This window comes from Aplysia californica, unplaced genomic scaffold (assembly GCF_000002075.1).
Source record: "Aplysia californica isolate F4 #8 unplaced genomic scaffold, AplCal3.0 scaffold00570, whole genome shotgun sequence".
Classification (NCBI taxonomy): domain Eukaryota; kingdom Metazoa; phylum Mollusca; class Gastropoda; order Aplysiida; family Aplysiidae; genus Aplysia; species Aplysia californica.
The window spans coordinates 473,765-494,504 of record NW_004797840.1 but is presented as its reverse complement, the minus strand read 5'-3'; the positions used below and the strand labels follow the sequence as shown (position 1 = coordinate 494,504).

General features: G+C 41.4%; 1 protein-coding gene and 1 long non-coding RNA gene across 2 annotated transcripts in view; both read left to right on the top strand.

Annotated features, from left to right (window-relative positions):
* Positions 1 to 20,740, top strand: part of LOC101846762 (protein argonaute-1) — a 54,306-nt gene that overhangs the window by 15,568 nt on the left and 17,998 nt on the right. The window contains exons 9-17 of the mRNA XM_013087288.2: positions 5,521 to 5,657; positions 6,983 to 7,117; positions 8,587 to 8,674; positions 9,740 to 9,823; positions 10,534 to 10,597; positions 11,938 to 12,009; positions 13,464 to 13,511; positions 16,517 to 16,639; positions 19,769 to 19,902. Coding sequence (XP_012942742.1) covers positions 5,521 to 5,657; positions 6,983 to 7,117; positions 8,587 to 8,674; positions 9,740 to 9,823; positions 10,534 to 10,597; positions 11,938 to 12,009; positions 13,464 to 13,511; positions 16,517 to 16,639; positions 19,769 to 19,902 — 885 coding nt within the window. The remainder of the gene's footprint in view (positions 1 to 5,520; positions 5,658 to 6,982; positions 7,118 to 8,586; positions 8,675 to 9,739; positions 9,824 to 10,533; positions 10,598 to 11,937; positions 12,010 to 13,463; positions 13,512 to 16,516; positions 16,640 to 19,768; positions 19,903 to 20,740) is intronic.
* LOC101845717 lies at positions 716 to 3,677 on the top strand. Its single transcript, XR_220901.2, has 3 exons — positions 716 to 779; positions 2,120 to 2,191; positions 3,645 to 3,677. It is a non-coding gene; the product is annotated as an uncharacterized LOC101845717 (long non-coding RNA).

Sequence of the window (20,740 nt, the reverse complement as noted above, 5' to 3'; positions counted from 1 at the left end):
GGACGAATTGGGGAATGGGGCGGAGCAGATGAAGGGTTCACAGAGGACAGTCAGATGCTGAGAGAATGTCTTCTTCTTCTTCTTCTTCTTCTTCTTCTTCTTCTTCTTCTTCTTCTTCTTCTTCTTCTTCTTCTTCTTCTTCTTCTTCTTCTTCTTCTTCTAATAGTAATAAGGATTATAATGATGATGATGTAATAATGATAATAATAATACTAATAATTGCATTTGTTACAATAGCGCATATCCATGCTCTTCAGCAGGCATAGGCAAACTACGACCCACAGGCCAGATCCGGCTTGCAAGCAATTTCTGTCCCGCCCACGAGCTGAGCCAGTAGTCAGTTCTGAATGTGGTCCGTAATGAGTTAATAATCAAAACCAAACTGTCCATTTTGAAAATGGAAATTAATAGATTCCGCCCGAGATGAAAGCAGTAGGTCTAACGATTTTTTCTTTCAATAAATGCCCTCGAATGACATATGTCATAATGTCAGTTTCAGTCTGACTTTTGAGAGCGTGGGGTATTTCACTCAGTTTTCTCCTACTCTGACCTGACTGCAAGATATTCAGAATGACTTAATTCAGCCTATGAATTCGACAAGCTTGCCCATGCCTGCTGTAAGGCATGCTCTATGCACTGTTCAACTATCAGTTGTTTGTAGAGGATCAGCTCTTGCTCTGGTGTTGAAAGCTGCGGCTTTGTCTTTGGTCCACAGACATCCACATTTGCCGTGCCTTCAGGTTGGACAAGAACAAAAACACACTTATCTGCCCTTGGAGGTAAGAACAAAATGGTTGTTGGTCGTGTCTTTGTCTGGGATTTTTTTTTTTACAGTGTTCTTAACTGTTGGAGTGTTGCTGACAAATAGCCTGTGGTGTCGGTGGAAATTGTACAATTTCACCATATTATGTTGCAAACTGCTGAATGACAGGCAAATAAAGCGAATAAAGACCATTATTTTCAGAAAGTAAGTGGAAAATAGAGCTGATTTTGAAAGGAGTTGAAATATTAAGTGATGTAATAAAAACAACGAGATAAATGAACCGAGATAGCAACTCTTTTATTATTGGAAGATTCAAGGTCACAAGCTCACCGAGACCCCTTTCGTCACGCCTTTGTTTATACACATTCGTTCTCAAAACTACTACTCTGTACTTGACACCCAAGGGAAAAAGACTATCCATGGCCGTAATATTGCGAATTTTTAAAAGCCAGATCACTTTTTTATTTGTTGATTACTAAATCATATGTGAGGCAGCATGGTGAAATCAGGCGCTGGTCAAAATAATAAAAGTGAAGAAACTGTCATTTTTCGGCAGGTTTGGGAATTTTTTATTGAATTTTTGTTTTTTGCCTCAACACCTTCTATGCCCAGTAAAAACATATTTCATTTCAGTGTGGATTTTTACTGAAAAACCTTGATTAAATGCTTAAAAGATGTAAATTTTAAGTTTCCACGGGCTCTCAAGCTAAGGAAATGACTAAACTTTGGCGGCCATTTTCTCGCTAATTTTACCTAAGAAACCAGTCGACCACCATCTTCTTCAATCGCAAATATCTCGACTTGTATCCAAGATAAATGGGTATTGTTTTCATCGAAAGCAAGGCAGATGGATAGGCTTTAAGATAGATACCAATAACTCCATATGCCTAAAAATTGACGAGCACCTCATTCTACTGCATCATGACACATATTATGCTGGTGGGTGGGCAGTGGGCAGCCCTGCTCTCTGTGGGGTTGCAACTTTGTCTCACAAGTACAAGAAATAGCAGGCTGCGGTTGTTGTAATGCGCAAAAACTTTGGGGCTATGGTTTATTTTCATTACATTTTGTTTGTTCTTTCAACTGCCTCTTGTGTAGCATGACAGACAAAGTGGGTGGTTGGTGGGTGCTCTGGTGTGGTTTGCTCCTTCTTTCCTATCAAACATCTATCGTCCTTATCTCTCCTCCTTCTTTTTTTTGTATGTTACTCTCTAGTAACACCTCTAATCTTCGGCACTTATATGACCTTATTGTGTTGCAAGTGCCGTAAAACTCTTACTAAAACTAAACTAACAAACAAACCCGCAAAAAAAAATTTGATAAAAATTTATTTCTTTTCTCTCTCTCTCCCCTCAGGTGTGCAATGTTGTGGGTGGACAGCGCTGTATCAAAAAGCTAACAGACTTACAGACATCGACCATGATCAAGGTCTCCTTATTCTTTTTGTACTGTCTGTCTCGTGCTTCTAATTTGAGTTGCTTTTTTTTCTTTAAAATCTTAAATTCAAATAGAAGGTAGAAGAGCGCAGAGGAAGGCCAAGAAGAAGGTATTTATACAGTGTGAACAGATGGGTTACGGGAAAAGACCTGGATAATATCGGTCATGGGAGAGTATCCAAGCAGAGGAAGATGACTTCTTTAACTCTTGTCCTGCATCTGTGCTGAGATGCGAATCTTATCAGCAACTGATTACGTTGGACAATCCGGGCTGGCTGCCGGGGTCACTCAGTGTGTACTGTTAGTGTACAGCGCGCGCGCTGGGAAACGTGTGTTTTCGCCATGAATACCGTGGGAGTGTGTTAATCGATGATGAAAATAACGCTCTATCTTTTATAGCTTTCTATTTATAAAGTGTTACGAATGCATGAATAACCCCATCTCATAAGCTGATAAGACATTACGAGTAGTTACGCCCCTTCGAATAACCTTTTTAGATGTTCTTGTTGTTATGAATGACCTGGGGTTCCAAAGGGGTTAATATAGGTCAAGTTCCGAATGTTTTGCGCTCAAGTTGTTCTTTTTACCTGTACAATGGTATTCAAAATGATCAAACAAGCTTCTTTTTTATCAGGTAGTATCATTTCATACAAAATCAAGCTCCTGTGAAAGATTTTTAATAGAAAAATGGAAATCTTGTTTCCTGACTATCCTTTCGAGCTCCTCATGTCTAAGTGGGTCAATTTCTTCTATAATTCATTGGACGAACATCTATAGCTACCAACTTGGTGTGTTTTGAATGATACGTATGCCTCGGTTACGAACCAACGCAGGCGGTTCTAGAAGTAGGCCTCAAATGGACACTAACTCGAGCAGACTGACGCACACACACTTGAGATGCGGATCCGACGCGGGACCCGAATGGAACGGAGATGATGCTTGGCGCGCGTGCGCTGAGCCACGGGCTAGACTGACGCGGGACTAAAACGAAGGCGAGGTGTTGAAATAGGCTTATCGGGCGACATAAACCCGGCCCCTGCAGGACGAGGGTTAAAGTAAAGAGAGTGGGTGGAAAAGGATTTCTTTTGTTTCTCTCGGTGATTTGGTAAATTAAACTTGTTCAAGCATTTGTGACATAGAGTTGCCCACCTGCATATTATTCTTTTCTCAGCAGGAAGTCAGTGCAGTTTTGGTAAAGAAAAAATGTTGCAAAGTCTATAGCTTTGTTTTCTGTAAATCTGTAAGATAAGATGTGCACCATTGTTTTGAACAATTTTGAATTTGTATCACTCTTTCAGGAGATGTTTCTGATAAAGAGTTACAATGACTGAGTCTTGATAATACTTATGTTTGTGATAAATGGGATCTTTACTGTGGAACTGACCTGTTTGAGCCAAGTATAGTGTTGCAGATTTGTTCACCAGTCTTTTCTCTCCCTCCCCCAGGCCACAGCGAGGTCAGCTCCAGACAGAGAGAAAGAAATTAACAACTTGGTAAGTCCTCCTTGTGTGATTTCTGCTGGTTACAGGACAGATGAGATTAAGCTTAATTCTCCAGATACTGGCTCTTTGGTCAGATGCTTCACCGCATGTACACACACACACACATACACATGCACACGTACGCACGCACACTCACACAAACACACATGCACACACACACACACTCCCTCTCTCTCTCTCTCCCTACCAGATGTTGGCCACACATACAACCATAGGTTTACTCTATTGCTTCATAACCCTATGGATCCGAACATGCACAAGCTACAGTGTGCTGCACCCTGAACGCACATGTCGGCGTGGGATATATACGTGGGTCTCAATATTCCACTATTTGGCAGATTTCTGCTACCACCATTTCCTCCGCTAGACTCCGCTGCTGGGAGGGACACCTCCCAGTAATGCGCTACCACTTTCTGTACATAATCAAGATTGTAAATAATAGTTGGTTAGTGACTCATTTACTTGAAATTATCTTCCAAACCCTCAAATTGGTATGAAATAACCTTGCTTTGATAAACTGGTGGTTTTTATTTCAGCATTCTAGGGTTAAACAGTATAATAATGATGGGGGTCTCGCGAAAAAGATCTTCTGTCACGATCACGCGGAAAGTTCCTCTTTTTTTTAAATTCTGAGACCCATGTATATAAATCGAGCAGTCAACCGTGGAGAGCCAATCAATGCAGGAGCTGTAGGTTCAGGGAACTTGTCCTAGACGGCCACCCATTGTCTAGCAGAAAGGTGGTTGTCTTAGAGAGGTGGACGTCTTACACCATGTCTTTATGATGTAAAAAAAACTACACGAGGGAAGAAATGGGAAGTGGCCTTTTTGTACAGGTGATTGTCTTATACAGGTGGCAGTCGGAACAGGTTCAACTGTATTTGAGATGGACCAAATAGGCAGGGTATTCGGAATGCATGGATGAAAGTACCTTCTCCTATAGATGATGAGAATGTTTTTATCAAGTTGGCTCTAAAGAGACAATGGAAGCTGCAGAGTCGTAGACAGGCTATGCGGTTAGGTTTTTAACACTGTGGAGGGAGAACAAAAACTACATGTTAGATCGGTGTAGGTGAGACAGAAGAATAGTTCTCAAGTCGTGCTAATCTTCTGTCGGGGGAAATAATTGACTAAAGGTAAGCTCTCAAACTTTTAATGGCTTTTTTGGGGGGTGTATGCAAACGAATGTGTGAGAGTTGGAGAAATTGTTCTTTATTTTTGGCTGCTCGGCCCTCGGGACCGAGTGTTCAAGGCCGACTTTGGTAAGGACTTGTACCTGAAGACATTTGGTCTGCGCGTCAGCTCCAACATGACGGAGGTCAGAGGTCGGGTGCTGCCGCCGCCCAAGATTCTATACGGTGGCCGGGTAGGCCTCGTCACTACTTGGCTTGATCATAATCATATCTTCTCTCAGTCGTTCCTTCCTCCCACATCCCCCCCCCCTACCCCACACATCATTTAACCCTCCCTTTTTTTCCCCTTCCTTTCATCTTCCCATTCCATTCCTCATCCATCACCACCCAAAAAGACTCTTGCAGGAACAGTTGTGCATGCATGCATGCTTACACATACTCTCTCACACAAACACCCAAGCTCACAGTCTGATTCCCTGTAAAGACTTCTATGTTGACACCCACCCCTTGGCGCTCATATGACCTTATGCAGTTGCGAGGGTGGTAAAGACACTAACCAAAACAAAACAAACAAACTCTTATTATGTGGTAGGATTTTGGGGGAAAACTCCAACTTTTTGTCAAAATTGGTTGTCAGGTCTACAAGATGTTTGGTAATGACTGTGATTCTTTTTTTTCTGCCACCAGCTATACTCCTGTCGGCCGCTCCTTCTTCTCCCCGCCTGAGGGCTACAACCATCCGCTGGGTGGGGGGCGAGAGGTTTGGTTCGGTTTCCACCAGTCCGTCCGTCCGTCCCACTGGAAAATGATGCTCAACATTGATGGTGAATATAACCTGTTTGCTCGTTTTCTTGTTGTTTTGATTTTTGCTTTACCCTTTTTATGCGAGAAGTTGATGCTTGCTTTTGGATGCAGTAGAATGGTTTTGTTATGTGTGTCACATTTCAGACTGAATTAGACAGGGTTCCTGCGGCCTCCTTGAATTCAAGGAGTCCTTGAAAACTCCTTGAATTTGCATTGAAGGAAAAATCTCTTGGAAGTCTCCTTAAATTTTAGGAACCTCCTTGAAAACTCTTTGAATTTTGCTAGATCAGACATGAACAAAATTTTTGTCGGAACATTGAAACTATAATTAATTCCTTTAAGATGAGTGTAGGCCTGACTTCGAGTTGGGGAAAAAAAGGTGGCGTGGAAAGGAACTGGCCACCCTACCACAATATGCCGAAGGCCCAGGAAGTTGTCTCAACAATAAGGCAATCCCCAATGTCTGGATCAGATGCGGGAACAACTTTACTTTATCTCAGTGGTTGCTTTAATTGCTTTATGACTTTGATAGTATTGGTGAACCCGTTAAACCAGCTTTTACAGGGTGACCTTTCTCTGTCGCACTAATTGTCGAACCAAATTTATAGCTTGCAAAGAAAATGAATAGATCCTGTGAAAACTGTTTTTGTTTTCGCCTGCATCAAAAGTAAGCTGGCCAAATTCCTAGAAACTGGTTTGCTACCTTTTTTGACCTACTATGCGGGCATCCTCTGGTTCTCCAGGTTTGATTGATATATTTTTGTGATTGTCTTTGGTGTGAACTCCATTTGGTGGGTGATTTGTGGGTGCTTTAGTGGGGTTTGCTCCTTCTTTCCTATCAAACCTATATCGTCCTTATCTCTCCTACTTTTATTTTTATGTTATCATCTGATTCTAGTAACACCTCTAATCTTCGGCACTCAGTTTATGTCCTAATTGTGTTGCAAGTGTCGTAAAAGTCTTGCTTAAACTAAGAACTCGGCTTCATTTTCTTCTCATACCCTTGCTAGTGCTAAGGAAGTTACTGACTTCATCTTTCGGTGCAGTTCATTTTAATGTACACAGCTGTTTTACAAAGAATATAGAGTCATCCCTTGCCTGGCTGTCGGCAAAACTTCCACTGGGGACCTCTTAAATTTTTTTTCCTTATCAGAGAAGCCTAGGTGCTTATCTTACCTACCCTAGGATCAGGGGTGTAGAAAACATGAAAACTTCACACTTGAGCGGATCAAACTCTGGATCTCCAGGTTGACAGGCAAATGCTGCACCTTTTGAGCTGTTGAGCCCCCTCTCAGTTTAATTTTTTTGGTAATGGTTTCTGTTTTGTTCTTCTTTCCTTCCCCAGTGTCTGCCACTGCCTTCTACAAAGAACAACCGGTGATTGAGTTCATGTGCGAGGTGCTGGAATTGCCAGATATCAACGACCAGAAGCGCCCTCTGGCGGATTCCCAACGAGTCAAGTTCACAAAAGAAATCAGAGGTGGGGTTCTGGGTTTTTAAAAATCTTTAGTTTGAGGCGAGGAGAAGGAGTGGCGGACAGGAGTATAGCTGGTCGCTAGAGCTGGGTCGGGAGCGTGATAACGGAACTGAATCGACACTGTTCCCTGCCAAACGTGATTCGCGATTCACTTCAGCGGAACGTGAACAGTATCGCCTTCCGAATCCCGATTCATTCCCCTGTCGCTGTTACCACCTTGAGGCTTGATGGTAGATCTAACCTACTGCTGGGTCGCGAGTCGAGTCACGAGCGCAAGAACGGAACGGAACACGTAGCATGGCTCCCTTTATTTTACAAAAGATGGCATAGTCCAACCCCCTTTTTAAAACAAAATGAAGGAGTTCCAACCAATAGACAGAAGGAATTTTAATGAAGCCATTACATTGTTTTAGCGAATCATTGGAAGGGGGGGGGGGGCTTAATTTATGGGGGTCGCTAATTGAGGTCAGTAGAGCTGTGCAACGAAGGGTGGGGGGGCGGAGAGGATGATGGGGCAGCAAGAGTGGGACTCGCAAAGTGGCGTTGATAAATATGACACTGTTCCGTTTAGCTCACACAACGAGCCCGAGGCTTAAGGTTCCACGAGTGCTCGCGTACTCATGATTCTTTGAAGCCGACTGAATCGCGAATCGCCACTCTCAGATTTGGCGAGCAGGATCCAGCTCTACTGGTAGCTGAGAAAAAGAACTAACGTTATTACCAAATCCTTTTTCATATGTGTTCTTTGCGTATTTGTAAAGAACAAGCTACTTTGAGAAAAAAAAATCTGCTCGCTTGTCTGTCTGGATTGGTTTGTAACGAATTCAGGGTTTGGTGGCGACCGACAGTGGCATTGTTTGTAAACTGTTCTCTATTTGCGTAATAGTGTGTATTTATGTATGTATGTATTTATGCATGTATGTATTTATGTATGTACGTATTTATAATTATGTATTTATGTATGTATGTTTGCCATTCTACAACAAAGTGCCCTTCTGGGACAAATAAAAGTGTAATTTATTATTATTATTTATTATTTTAGGAGACTTTGATTTTTAAGGAGGATTCTGAGGAAAGTTATTTTTTGTGGTTTTTGGTCATATGGGTTGGGGAAGGGAGGAGGAAGGGGGGGGGGGGTGTTGGCAAGTCTGTATTACGTCCTGCTGAGAGGTGCCTCATATTCTCCTGGTATAGTACAACTTCTGTTGCCTTCAGATTCGGGAAATCTGTAACAATATGTTTAATATGTTTTATCTAACAGGTAGATCTCAAATCTTTTTAACGTCGGTAGTAAGTTACAATACTATTTGTTCATGAAGTCAGTTTAATGGTTTGATTTGTAAAAAAAAAAAGTAAAGTTGTTCCCGCGTCCACTTTGGACATTGAGGATTGCTTTGTTAGTGAGACAATTTGATTTGTACCTTACTTAAAAAATTATTTTATTTGTTCTCTACTGTGAAAATAAAAACCAGGTCTCAAAGTGGAAATCACGCACTGTGGAACAATGAAACGCAAGTACAGAGTGTGCAACGTCACGCGGCGGCCGGCCCAGACACAATCGTAAGTGGGAGCTGGCGGACCATTTGCATGGCGATGGGGAGAGGGGGGGGGGGGGAGACAGAGAGAGAGAGAGAGAGAGAGAGGGAGGGAGAGAGAGAGAGAGAGAGAGAGAGAGAGGGGGGGGGGGGTGTTAGTCATTCTTCCGGGGGGTGGTGTCCTGAATTCAGGAAAATAGGGGAATGTTCTCTCAGCCTTCTGTTGCTTGTTACAATTTTGTACTCATCTACTAGTTTGTAATACCATAATTTATTTTCTTTAGTTAACCCGTTGTAGACCTTAGACATCAGGGGTAACCAGAAGTAGCTTCTGCAGCCCGTGAAACAATTGAAGATTACAGTGGAGAAAACTGGTGATGTCCAAACTGAGCCCTTGTCTCCAAGTCCCGACTGTTCAGCACAACGATAACATAAAAAACTTAGATAATAATACTAATAATAAATAGCATTTGTAAAGAGCATGTCCCCACTCGAAAGCAAGCTCTATGCTTTACACTGTATTATTACCCCAGCAGACCATAGAACACTCAGTAACATTCTCAGCTTCCCGGGAAGCATACAGTGCGAGCAGCTGGTTAAGCGCTCAAACACTAACAAACTGACAAGATCTTTCACTGTCTATAGCTGGGTACCCATTTTCGCGTGGGTGAAGTAGGGAAAATTCATGTAAAGTGCCTTTCCCAAGGACACAACGTCGGGCCCGTGGCTCGAACCCCCGAACCCGCAACCTCACGATTACGAGTCCGGTAGCCTAACCACTAGGCCACCGAAGCCACTGATAAAACCTGTCAAAGATAATACGTAGAGCTTGCTGTTGAGCGGGGATTTGCGCTTTACAAATGCTACCTATTATTATAACAGCTAGATAGACAGAAGAACACTAAAATTGTAAAGATTTTACGTAAGACAGAAACAGGAAGTCTCTGTATTGGAGGTGGGGGGTGAGGAAGGGGAATGGTTGTTTGTACAGGTGATTGTCTCGGACAGGTTTGCCGGTAGAGCCAGTTTGACTGTGATCCACTGTCTTAGCCTTGGACTCTTACACTGAGCTCTTCTGCCTTTCTCTCAGATTCCCCTTACAGCTGAACACCGGGCAGACCATTGAGTGCACAGTGGCTCGCTACTTCATGGAGAAGCACAAGATGAAATTACAGTGAGTTTTGTTAATGATAATGATAAGAGCAATAGTAATGATTGTAAGTGGGCGAAATTGTTTTGACACTTATGATAATAATAATCATAATTATTGTGATTTTCTTCTTCTTCTTCTTCTTCTTCTTCTTCTTCTTCTTCTTCTTCTTCTTCTTCTAATAGTAATAAGGATTATAATGATGATGATGTAATAATGATAATAATAATACTAATAATTGCATTTGTTACAATAGCGCATATCCATGCTCTTCAGCAGGCATAGGCAAACTACGACCCACAGGCCAGATCCGGCTTGCAAGCAATTTCTGTCCCGCCCACGAGCTGAGCCAGTAGTCAGTTCTGAATGTGGTCCGTAATGAGTTAATAATCAAAACCAAACTGTCCATTTTGAAAATGGAAATTAATAGATTCCGCCCGAGATGAAAGCAGTAGGTCTAACGATTTTTTCTTTCAATAAATGCCCTCGAATGACATATGTCATAATGTCAGTTTCAGTCTGACTTTTGAGAGCGTGGGGTATTTCACTCAGTTTTCTCCTACTCTGACCTGACTGCAAGATATTCAGAATGACTTAATTCAGCCTATGAATTCGACAAGCTTGCCCATGCCTGCTGTAAGGCATGCTCTATGCACTGTTCAACTATCAGTTGTTTGTAGAGGATCAGCTCTTGCTCTGGTGTTGAAAGCTGCGGCTTTGTCTTTGGTCCACAGACATCCACATTTGCCGTGCCTTCAGGTTGGACAAGAACAAAAACACACTTATCTGCCCTTGGAGGTAAGAACAAAATGGTTGTTGGTCGTGTCTTTGTCTGGGATTTTTTTTTTTACAGTGTTCTTAACTGTTGGAGTGTTGCTGACAAATAGCCTGTGGTGTCGGTGGAAATTGTACAATTTCACCATATTATGTTGCAAACTGCTGAATGACAGGCAAATAAAGCGAATAAAGACCATTATTTTCAGAAAGTAAGTGGAAAATAGAGCTGATTTTGAAAGGAGTTGAAATATTAAGTGATGTAATAAAAACAACGAGATAAATGAACCGAGATAGCAACTCTTTTATTATTGGAAGATTCAAGGTCACAAGCTCACCGAGACCCCTTTCGTCACGCCTTTGTTTATACACATTCGTTCTCAAAACTACTACTCTGTACTTGACACCCAAGGGAAAAAGACTATCCATGGCCGTAATATTGCGAATTTTTAAAAGCCAGATCACTTTTTTATTTGTTGATTACTAAATCATATGTGAGGCAGCATGGTGAAATCAGGCGCTGGTCAAAATAATAAAAGTGAAGAAACTGTCATTTTTCGGCAGGTTTGGGAATTTTTTATTGAATTTTTGTTTTTTGCCTCAACACCTTCTATGCCCAGTAAAAACATATTTCATTTCAGTGTGGATTTTTACTGAAAAACCTTGATTAAATGCTTAAAAGATGTAAATTTTAAGTTTCCACGGGCTCTCAAGCTAAGGAAATGACTAAACTTTGGCGGCCATTTTCTCGCTAATTTTACCTAAGAAACCAGTCGACCACCATCTTCTTCAATCGCAAATATCTCGACTTGTATCCAAGATAAATGGGTATTGTTTTCATCGAAAGCAAGGCAGATGGACAGGCTTTAAGATAGATACCAATAACTCCATATGCCTAAAAATTGACGAACTCCTGATTCCACTGCGTCATGACACATATTATGCTGGTGGGTGGGCAGTGGGCAGCCCTGCTCTCTGTGGGGTTGCAACTTTGTCTCACAAGTACAAGAAATAGCAGGCTGCGGTTGTTGTAATGCGCAAAAACTTTGGGGCTATGGTTTATTTTCATTACATTTTGTTTGTTCTTTCAACTGCCTCTTGTGTAGCATGACAGACAAAGTGGGTGGTTGGCGGGTGCTCTGGTGTGGTTTGCTTCTTCTTTCCTGTCCAACATCTATCGTCTTTATCTCCCCTCCTTCTTTTTTGTGTTTGTTACTCTCTCGTAACACCTCTAATCTTTGGCACTTATATGACCTTATTGTGTTGCTAGTGCCGTAAAACACTTACTAAAACTAAACTAACAAACAAACCCGCAAACAAACATTTGATAATAATTTATTTCTTTTCTCTCTCTCTCCCCTCAGGTGTGCAATGTTGTGGGTGGACAGCGCTGTATCAAAAAGCTAACAGACTTACAGACATCGACCATGATCAAGGTCTCCCTAATCTTTTTGTCTATCTCTTTCGTGCATTTCTTATTTGAGTTGCTTTTTTTTCTTTAAAATCTTAAATTCAAATAGAAGGTAGAAGAGCGCAGAGGAAGGCCAAGAAGAAGGTATTTATACAGTGTGAACAGATGGGTTACGGGAAAAGACCTGGATAATATCGGTCATGGGAGAGTATCCAAGCAGAGGAAGATGACTTCTTTAACTCTTGTCCTGCATCTGTGCTGAGATGCGAATCTTATCAGCAACTGATTACGTTGGACAATCCGGGCTGGCTGCCGGGGTCACTCAGTGTGTACTGTTAGTGTACAGCGCGCGCGCTGGGAAACGTGTGTTTTCGCCATGAATACCGTGGGAGTGTGTTAATCGATGATGAAAATAACGCTCTATCTTTTATAGCTTTCTATTTATAAAGTGTTACGAATGCATGAATAACCCCATCTCATAAGCTGATAAGACATTACGAGTAGTTACGCCCCTTCGAATAACCTTTTTAGATGTTCTTGTTGTTATGAATGACCTGGGGTTCCAAAGGGGTTAATATAGGTCAAGTTCCGAATGTTTTGCGCTCAAGTTGTTCTTTTTACCTGTACAATGGTATTCAAAATGATCAAACAAGCTTCTTTTTTATCAGGTAGTATCATTTCATACAAAATCAAGCTCCTGTGAAAGATTTTTAATAGAAAAATGGAAATCTTGTTTCCTGACTATCCTTTCGAGCTCCTCATGTCTAAGTGGGTCAATTTCTTCTATAATTCATTGGACGAACATCTATAGCTACCAACTTGGTGTGTTTTGAATGATACGTATGCCTCGGTTACGAACCAACGCAGGCGGTTCTAGAAGTAGGCCTCAAATGGACACTAACTCGAGCAGACTGACGCACACACACTTGAGATGCGGATCCGACGCGGGACCCGAATGGAACGGAGATGATGCTTGGCGCGCGTGCGCTGAGCCACGGGCTAGACTGACGCGGGACTAAAACGAAGGCGAGGTGTTGAAATAGGCTTATCGGGCGACATAAACCCGGCCCCTGCAGGACGAGGGTTAAAGTAAAGAGAGTGGGTGGAAAAGGATTTCTTTTGTTTCTCTCGGTGATTTGGTAAATTAAACTTGTTCAAGCATTTGTGACATAGAGTTGCCCACCTGCATATTATTCTTTTCTCAGCAGGAAGTCAGTGCAGTTTTGGTAAAGAAAAAATGTTGCAAAGTCTATAGCTTTGTTTTCTGTAAATCTGTAAGATAAGATGTGCACCATTGTTTTGAACAATTTTGAATTTGTATCACTCTTTCAGGAGATGTTTCTGATAAAGAGTTACAATGACTGAGTCTTGATAATACTTATGTTTGTGATAAATGGGATCTTTACTGTGGAACTGACCTGTTTGAGCCAAGTATAGTGTTGCAGATTTGTTCACCAGTCTTTTCTCTCCCTCCCCCAGGCCACAGCGAGGTCAGCTCCAGACAGAGAGAAAGAAATTAACAACTTGGTAAGTCCTCCTTGTGTGATTTCTGCTGGTTACAGGACAGATGAGATTAAGCTTAATTCTCCAGATACTGGCTCTTTGGTCAGATGCTTCACCGCATGTACACACACACACACATACACATGCACACGTACGCACGCACACTCACACAAACACACATGCACACACACACACACTCCCTCTCTCTCTCTCTCCCTACCAGATGTTGGCCACACATACAACCATAGGTTTACTCTATTGCTTCATAACCCTATGGATCCGAACATGCACAAGCTACAGTGTGCTGCACCCTGAACGCACATGTCGGCGTGGGATATATACGTGGGTCTCAATATTCCACTATTTGGCAGATTTCTGCTACCACCATTTCCTCCGCTAGACTCCGCTGCTGGGAGGGACACCTCCCAGTAATGCGCTACCACTTTCTGTACATAATCAAGATTGTAAATAATAGTTGGTTAGTGACTCATTTACTTGAAATTATCTTCCAAACCCTCAAATTGGTATGAAATAACCTTGCTTTGATAAACTGGTGGTTTTTATTTCAGCATTCTAGGGTTAAACAGTATAATAATGATGGGGGTCTCGCGAAAAAGATCTTCTGTCACGATCACGCGGAAAGTTCCTCTTTTTTTTAAATTCTGAGACCCATGTATATAAATCGAGCAGTCAACCGTGGAGAGCCAATCAATGCAGGAGCTGTAGGTTCAGGGAACTTGTCCTAGACGGCCACCCATTGTCTAGCAGAAAGGTGGTTGTCTTAGAGAGGTGGACGTCTTACACCATGTCTTTATGATGTAAAAAAAACTACACGAGGGAAGAAATGGGAAGTGGCCTTTTTGTACAGGTGATTGTCTTATACAGGTGGCAGTCGGAACAGGTTCAACTGTATTTGAGATGGACCAAATAGGCAGGGTATTCGGAATGCATGGATGAAAGTACCTTCTCCTATAGATGATGAGAATGTTTTTATCAAGTTGGCTCTAAAGAGACAATGGAAGCTGCAGAGTCGTAGACAGGCTATGCGGTTAGGTTTTTAACACTGTGGAGGGAGAACAAAAACTACATGTTAGATCGGTGTAGGTGAGACAGAAGAATAGTTCTCAAGTCGTGCTAATCTTCTGTCGGGGGAAATAATTGACTAAAGGTAAGCTCTCAAACTTTTAATGGCTTTTTTGGGGGGTGTATGCAAACGAATGTGTGAGAGTTGGAGAAATTGTTCTTTATTTTTGGCTGCTCGGCCCTCGGTACCAGGTGGTCAAGGCCGACTTTGGTAAGGACTTGTACCTGAAGACATTTGGTCTGCGCGTCAGCTCCAACATGACGGAGGTCAGAGGTCGGGTGCTGCCGCCGCCCAAGATTCTATACGGTGGCCGGGTAGGCCTCGTCACTACTTGGCTTGATCATAATCATATCTTCTCTCAGTCGTTCCTTCCTCCCACATCCCCCCCCCCAACCCCACCCATCATTTAACCCTCCCTTTTTTTCCCCTTCCTTTCATCTTCCCATTCCATTCCTCATCCATCACCACCCAAAAAGACTCTTGCAGGAACAGTTGTGCATGCATGCATGCTTACACATACTCTCTCACACAAACACCCAAGCTCACAGTCTGATTCCCTGTAAAGACTTCTATGTTGACACCCACCCCTTGGCGCTCATATGACCTTATGCAGTTGCGAGCGCCGTAAAACCCTCTACTATAAAAAAAAAAAACCCCCAAAAAAAACTGTCCATCTCCTGCCATCAATGACACTGATTTAGACTGTTTTTACCAGCGTCTGTGGTGCTGTGGTTAAGTGCCTCTCCATCACATGTAACGGGCTTAGTTTCAATTCCTGTGTGGGGAGAATTTTGATTGAGTATGTCGTTGTCTCTGCTGTGTCGATGGGGGCGTAAAAACACATTCATTTTTTTGTTTTAACTGATTCCGTCAATGATTTTTTCAGGCTCTGGACAGAATTATTTTTCCTTGTTCAGTTTTAGACCTGGGGTGCATCTATTTAATGCATTACTGTGAAGCTCTTAGTTACTCTAATAGGTATTGTCATATACCAAAGTGATGGGAATCAATAGAGGAAGGAATCTGTTTATATCAATAACAATGACCTATTATCTGTTTGTATTGTATTTTCCGTCGACAAAAATGAACGAGAGAAAAAAAAATTTGCGAAACACCTCTTCAAAAATTTCGACTTACTGCATTTTCTCAGCTCTAAAAGTCCTTATATTCCGTAGGAATCAACACAAAATTGTAGCGATATCACCCAAGCACACATTTATGACAGAATTTCACAAATTTAGTTAAATATCTTTCTTTGAAGGGCCTTTTGATTATACCAGGCTCCGTGTTGTTTACCCTTAGATCTAGCCTACATAGCGACAACAAAATAACGATTTTTGCAAGAATTTCGCGGAGGTTCGATAGATATTGGCGCTCAGAGATTGAGGTCAGGTTTGTTTACAAGTTCTACTTCCTTTCGACAACTTAAAAAGTAGGAACTAAGTTAAAAAGTGCACATTTGTTTAGGATTTCGTTGAGCCGCTCACAGCGGTCGAATGGAGGCAGCGGGAAAACTCGGAGCCGCTGTCAGCGGCCGAATGGACGGAATCAGTTAAATTGAGACCGTATTTACATTTTACCTCTGGGAGTTTCTCTTCTTCCCTAATAAGACGCAGGTGTTTTTATATGTCCCTTACAACACAAGTCAGGTCATTTAGGAGGCGGGCTTTGACTCAGCCTGTCAGGGTCAATCATCCCGAAGAAGGATGCACAACATCGCGGCAGAAAGACTGCGATAAAATAGTCTCAAGAAGTCAGTAAAGCTTCATCACTGTCTTTGCCACTGTCCTTTTTCCTTTTTTTCCCCCATGCATGATGACTTTACCCCAATGTGTATCACATCCCCCAAGTCTTACCCTTCATGGCGGACTACGGTCACTTGGCTGGAGTTGTCCAATGAAGTAAGCTGGTCCTCCTATTTTACTTTTGCCTCCTTGCCTGTCAGATCCGTAAGGCCAACTTCAATGCAGACCCCTATCTCCAAACCTTTGGCATCAGCATCAACACGCAAATGATGGACGTTCAGGGTCGTGTGTTGACGGCTCCCAAGTTGCAATATGGTGGACGGGTAAGGACGGGCTAGCTTATTGATCTGCACCAGGGGTCACCAAACGACGGCTTGCAGGGTCAGATCTGGCCCGCGAGGTCAGTTCGTGTGACCCGCTGCTATGTCACGATGCGAGAAAAAAACTTGTCGAATGTGTTTATAGCTTGCTCCAGATTTAGTCACCGAAATAGTAAACTCATTTCATCAAACTCAATGGTGCAAATTAAATGTACTTTTGTGGACTTCATAACTTCTACCTAATTCATCACTCTCTTTCTGGGCTTTAATGTGACAAATCTTCAATTTAACACATCAGTATACTGTATTGAACAAAATAGTTTTCGGGCCCGCACTCTGCATTTTCTCTGTTATCTAACCCATTTTGAAGCAAGTTTGGTGACCCCTGCTCTGCATTGTTGGTTGAGGGTAGGGATGGGCTGGTCTATCTCTCTATTTTGTTAGTTGGACTTTGGTGTCTTTTTTTTTTTTACCCTCTCTCATTCTCTCTCTCTCTCTCTCTTTTTTTTTTTTTTTTTTTTTTTTTTTTTTTTTTTTTTTTTTTTTTTTACCCTCCGGCCTGAGTTTTTGCAGAAACAGAACAGGGAGCTCGGTTAACTGTTTTGTTTTTGCTAGTTTTATTTGTTGTCGTTTTTGGTTTTTGTATTTTTAAAATTTTTTGTATCTATTTACTTATTTATTTATTTTATTTATTTATTTATTCGTATTGTGTTAGTATGTTTTTGTGGGGGGAGGGAGGTGAACAGTTGCTGCCAAACTTTGTCTTATTGTAAATTTTGCACCCAACTTTGAAAAGAAATAGGGAAGTATGACTATATTGTTTGTGACTTTACCATTACATTTGTTTTGCTTTTATTTTGGTTTTTTTGTGGTCACTCCTCAATATGCATGCCACAATGTCTCATCTGCCCTACTGAATAAGCATGCTGATGACCTTATGAGAAGATGTCTCCCCCCCTTGATATATTACTCACCTGTCCTGAGTGCAATGATGCCCCAATGCATTTATGAGACCTTTTAGTCTCAATGGTTTGCGCTGTGAGCAAATTATGATCTCTATTTGTGTGATGTAAAGAATGGGCTTGTTCTTATACTCTTTTGGATTATCCAGAGGTGCCAGATTTCTGAAATTGTCCTGATTTTGTTTGACTTCTGCATGTGGTCTTGCATTCTTTATAAAATGAAAGAATAAAGTTTTGAAACAAGATGTATTCAACCGTATGAATTGGACCATGTGATCCGTAACTATTGACCCCCCCCCCCCCCCCCCCCTCGTGTACTTCAGTGGGGTCCCAAAAGTTCAGGATTTTTTTATTGTCGCCATTTGGCTTCTCTGAGTATCAGTTGGTGTTTCTTTCAACCGCGCTTTTTTTCTTTAACCAATCTAAAAAAAAACCTCTGATCAGGTTTGCACAAAATACACAACTTACCGTAAATGGTGTGAAAATACACATAATTGCATGTATTTGCGATTCATGTTTAGTTGCGACACAGTTATGGAAGTAATTTATTAGTAAAAATTTGCTGTGTGATATTTTTTATAAGTATTTTAAAGAGAATTAAACAAAAAGACTTTTTTGTCTGCACAGAATTTAAATGGAATTTGTGAAATTATTGACTAAAATAGAAATTTTGTTAAGAATTTACATTTTGATGTTGGCCTTGAAAGGATAATTTTTGTTCTTTCATTGTGTTTTTAAAGTTGACAATTCTTCATTTTTCACACCCAACATCTTCTGTTAACCAGTGTTCAGATTTATTCTCTCTTTTGTTAAACTGTTCCCTGTAGTGATGTGTTTTTGAATACTGGTAGTTAATTTTATTGCCACGATTGTTTTGTGAATGTAAAAAATATTTCACATTTTCAGTGAAAATATTTTTCAAAACTACCTTTACAAGCGTTATTGTGTAAAAATTAATTTAATAGACATTATAACTTTTGTGTCTGTCATTTTTTGTGTGTGTCAAAGTGTGTATGTGTGTGTGATTGTGCCTAAATCATTTGTTATTGTATTTGAAATGATTAATCCCAAAGCTTTTGTGTCTGTGTGTGTGTGTGTGTGTCTGTGTGTGTGTGTTTTTGTGTAATTGTTGTGTCACAATTGTTATTGTATTTGAACTGATTAACTGTTTAAACCCCCATTGGACGCTGGGAGCGTCCGATACTAGTGACAACTGTCTCGTTGTATTTAGTGCCCTTGTATCACTTGTTTTTCGGAACTATTCTCGAACTTACTTTATTAGTAATGACTAAGCCTTTGCTTCCACCATTTAGAAGTTGGAGGCAAGCTTTTGGGATTATAATGAGGCATAATGCATTAGGTTTATGTGACTGTTGAAAAACTCAGGGAAATAGTGGAAAAAAACTCAGGGTTTAAAGAGTTAATCGACAAACATAACAATTGCCCTTGTATATTTGGATTAATTAATCATCTTATGACTTATCTATCTCTGCATCATGTTTGACTATATGTTTCTTGTGTGTCTAATGGTGCTGTTATAATTCTCACTGCATTTGAGCTAATTAGTCATATAGCTTTTCTTTCTCTGTTTGCCCGTGTGTGTGTGTGTGTGTGTGTGTGTGTGTGTGTGTGTGTGTGTGTGTGTGTATTATTGTATCTTGTTGATAGGTGCTCTGATGTGGTTTGCTCCTTCTTTCCTACCTTATCTATCATCCTTATTTCTCCTTTTTTATATGTGTTACTCTCTTGTACCTCCTTTATAGTGCTTATGGCCTTATTGTGTTGCAAGTACAGTAAAACACCTACTAAAACTAAGTTTAATGCTTGACCTTCTTTTCTTTGCATGTTACTATCTCGCAACACCTTTAATCTTTGGCACTTGTCTGACCTGATTGTATTACAAGTGCTGTAAAATTCTTACTAAAACTGAAACAAAATAACCTGTGTGATTGCGGGTGCTCTGGTGTGGTTTGCTCCTTCCATCTTATAAAAAATCTATCGTCTTTATCTCCCCTCCTTTTTTATGTTTGTTACTCCCTCTAATCTTCGGCACTTATATGACCTTATTGTGTTGCAAGTGCCGTAAAACTCTTACGAAAACTAAACTAATTTGTGTTGCAAGTGCAGTAAAACTCTTACTAAAACAAAATAACCCTGTTTGATTGTGCAGACCAAAGCCCAGGCCATCCCCAACCAGGGCGTGTGGGACATGAGGGGCAAGCAGTTCTACCAGGGCATCGAGATCGTTGTGTGGGCCGTGGCCTGCTTCGCACCTCAGAGGACTGTCAGGGAGGACGCTCTCAGGTGCGCTGTGTGTGCTTGTGGGGGGGGGGGGGGGGGGGGGGGGGGGGGGTTCCCCATTCTATTTTTACCTTTGGTGCTCGTTCCTCTTCTTCCTTAAATATAATTTGTGAGTTGTTGGTGGGTGTTCTGGTGTGGTTTGGTTCTTCTGTCCTATCGAACGTCTGTTCATCTTTATCTCTCCTCCTTTGTTCGTGGTTAGCGGGTGCTCTGGTGTGGTTTGCTTCTTCTTTCCTATCAAACATCTACATTATAAGAACATGGACTGGTCTGGATATGGCAGGGCAGAATGTGCAACGGCAGCTCGCAGCCGTGAAGGATGGAGGGTCATTACGCGTCAACCTCTTGAGTCAGAGATGACACCTACAGGTATCCAGGTATCAAATATCTATCATCCTTATCTTTCCTCCTTTGTGGGTGGTTGGCGGGTGCTCTGGTGTGGTTTGCTTCTTCTTTCCTTTCAAACATCTATCGTCCTTGTCTTTCCTCTTTCTTTTCTGTGTTTGTTCCGTGTTTGTAACTCCTATAACTCGAATCTTCGGCACTCCTGTGACTTTATTGTCTTGCAAGTGCCGTGAAATGCTTTTTATGACCTAGATAGAATATAGCTGTTTTGTATACCCCTCTTTGACACAATTTAAATCATTGTGGAGCCAGGCTTCGACCTTTTCTGTCAGGGTCAACTCAAGGCATGTGAGAGGGAAGCAACATCCCAGCGGAAAGATTGAGGTACTCAATAAAAATTCTCCCCACACGAAAAAGTTCCTCGTTATTGATAGTTGACTTGTTTGTGTACAGTGGAACCTGATTTAACAGCCACCTGTCTGAGACGTTTTTTTTT